This window comes from Gossypium hirsutum, chromosome D10 (assembly GCF_007990345.1).
Source record: "Gossypium hirsutum isolate 1008001.06 chromosome D10, Gossypium_hirsutum_v2.1, whole genome shotgun sequence".
Classification (NCBI taxonomy): Eukaryota; Viridiplantae; Streptophyta; class Magnoliopsida; order Malvales; family Malvaceae; genus Gossypium; species Gossypium hirsutum.
The window spans coordinates 59,762,357-59,764,889 of NC_053446.1; the positions used below are offsets into that span (position 1 = coordinate 59,762,357).

The 2,533-nt window shown below is 35.8% G+C and overlaps 1 protein-coding gene across 1 annotated transcript; it reads right to left on the minus strand.

Moving 5' to 3' along the window:
• Positions 1–290: 290 nt before the first annotated feature.
• LOC107915586 (cytochrome P450 71A1) lies at positions 291–1,912 on the minus strand. Its single transcript, XM_016844722.2, has 2 exons — positions 1,004–1,912; positions 291–905 (listed from the first exon to the last, which is right to left on the minus strand). The coding sequence occupies exons 1-2, from the start codon at positions 1,910–1,912 to the stop codon at positions 291–293; spliced, it is 1,524 nt and encodes a 507-aa protein (XP_016700211.2).
• Positions 1,913–2,533: the final 621 nt, after the last annotated feature.

Consider the following 2,533-nt stretch of genomic DNA (forward strand, 5'->3'; position numbering starts at 1 on the left):
GTTACGTGTCTTTGATGTATTTAACACAATAAATCATGTGTTAGATGCAAAAATAAATTACATTACAGTATTTTTAGAAAGAAAATTTAAGTTAAAACTTTAAATATTATATTATTAAAAACAACAACATAAACACTAAAAATTTAAAAACTTTATGCAAGTAAAAACTTGAAGACTAACACAACAAAAACCATCGACAATACTGTATTCTTCATCAACAAAAAGAAAGAGCTAAAAAGCCTAAAACCATAGTGTGTACATATATATATATATGTATATACACACAATATCTAAAATGATGTGTGAGATATAGGAAAAACATGAAGAGGGATTTTCTTGTTAACTGTGAGGCCGTAGAGCTCAGTCATATCCAAGTTGTTAGCATTTTGACCAGCAGGCAACTTCCAGTCAAACCAATATAGGAGGTTGGCCATCACATACTCGACAGAAGCAACTCCAAATGGCATCCCAGGGCACCCCTTTCTTCCGAAACCAAATGGGATGAGCTGAAAATCTTGACCTTTGAAATCAATGGAGCTATTCTCGAACCTCTCTGGTATGAACTCTTCTGGTTTTTCCCACCATTTGGGATCTCTCTGAATGGCCCATGCATTAATCAAGACCGTGGTATCTGAAGGAATGTGGTAATCTCCCAATTTGACACTCGCAGATGTTCGTCGAGGAGCTAGAAGAGGAGCTACCGGATGCAATCTTAAAGTTTCTTTGATTACACATTTTAAGTATTCCATTTTACTGATATCTTCCATATCCACCTTCGACTTGTTTCCCACCACATTTTTCACTTCTTCTTGGACCTTTTTCATTGCATTTGGATGCTTTAAAAGCTCAGCCATCATCCATTCGGTTGTGGTTGTAGAGGTATCAGTTCCTCCTACAAACATGTCCTGAGTTTATCAAAATTAAAAATTTCAGATCAAACCAAGGCGCAGAAAAAGAAAAAAGAAAAAAAAAAAGAATGGAAACAATATTGTTGAATAATAACCAGTAAGATTGCTTTGATGTTGTCTTGAGTGAGGTCCATCTCATACATGCCATCCTTTTGGAGTTGCATAATGATAGAAACGAAGTCCTTTCTATCGGAAACTTGGTCATCACTTTCAAGAGCTCTATGCTCCTGAAGTACCTGGTCAAAGAATGCATCAAATTCCTCGTTTACTGCTTTCAAACTTGGAATATATCCAGTAACCACATCTAGCCACCTCAAGTAAGGAAACATATCGCCAATACAGAAACTTGTGAAGAGAATCATCAGCCTTTTGGCCAACTTCCCAAACTTGCTGCACCCATCTTCATCTTCACTTTTGTGACTAAGAACACATCGAGACACTATGTTACTGAAAACGGACGTAAGCATCTCTGACAAATTAATAGACTGTCCTTTAAGAGAAGCACTACGGATTTTTTTGATAAGAAGTTCAACTTCTTCATCTCTAACAAACTGAAAGGAGTGCACTCTTCGGTGGCTGAAAAGCTCAACAACACTGATCTTCTTAACTTGTCTCCAGTACTCACCGTAGGGTGCGAAAGCCATATCCTTGCATCCGTAGAACAAGATATCTACAGCTGTGGTCCTTGGTCTGTTGGAGAAAACAATGTCATGGTTCTTCACAATTTCTCTAACGATGTCAGCTGATGAAACCACTACAGTCGGGTTATACCCCAACTGTAGAAGTAAGAGAGAACCATATTTCCTAGAGAGGTCTCGGAGAGAGCGGTGGGGAAGTTTGCCAAGTTGATGGATGTTGCCAATAATTGGTAGCCTTGGGGGTGATGGAGGCAAATTAAGTGTTTTCCTTTTTGCTAGTTTAAGCCAAATCAAAAGCGAGAAAAGGAGAATCATAGATAGAAACAATGGTTTGCTGGAAAGTATAGCAACATTCAACAGCTCCATTTGCAAAGCTAATGTTGAAATTTCTTCGCTACTTTGCCCTTTTTATAGACTAAAGATGCTTAGATCTCGGGTAAATTGAGCTTCTCCCCTGCATGATTCCCTAGTCTTGGCATCTTTTTTTATTATTACGTTTTCTCAAAAAAATAAAAATTAAAAATTAAATAAAACAATGCCATGATCTTTAAAAATCGAATTCACATAGTTGATATATATATACACCTGTACATGGGTCAGGTTGGACCCGGCCCGAAGACCAGCCCAAAAAGTGAAAATTTAGGTAAAAATGTAGGCTTAAAAAATAGATTTGGACAAAAATAAGACCGTTTAAAAAATGAGTCAGACCTTTAGTAAGAATTTTTTGGCTCAAGCCTTGCTCAAATTTGTAAAACTTTTTCTTGTTATTTTTTACTGTTTTACTGTTATTCTATTGTTGTTTTCTCACTATTTTGCTACCATTTCACTATTATGTTACTACTATTGTGTTGTTATTGTTTGGATATTGCATAACTCTTGTTTTATTGTTAATTTTGTTACTATTTGAAAGACATTTGCGTATTAAGTTGCATCTATCTTAGTGTTATTTAAGTATTTTTTTATGTTGTTGGGAAACATTTATTTTAA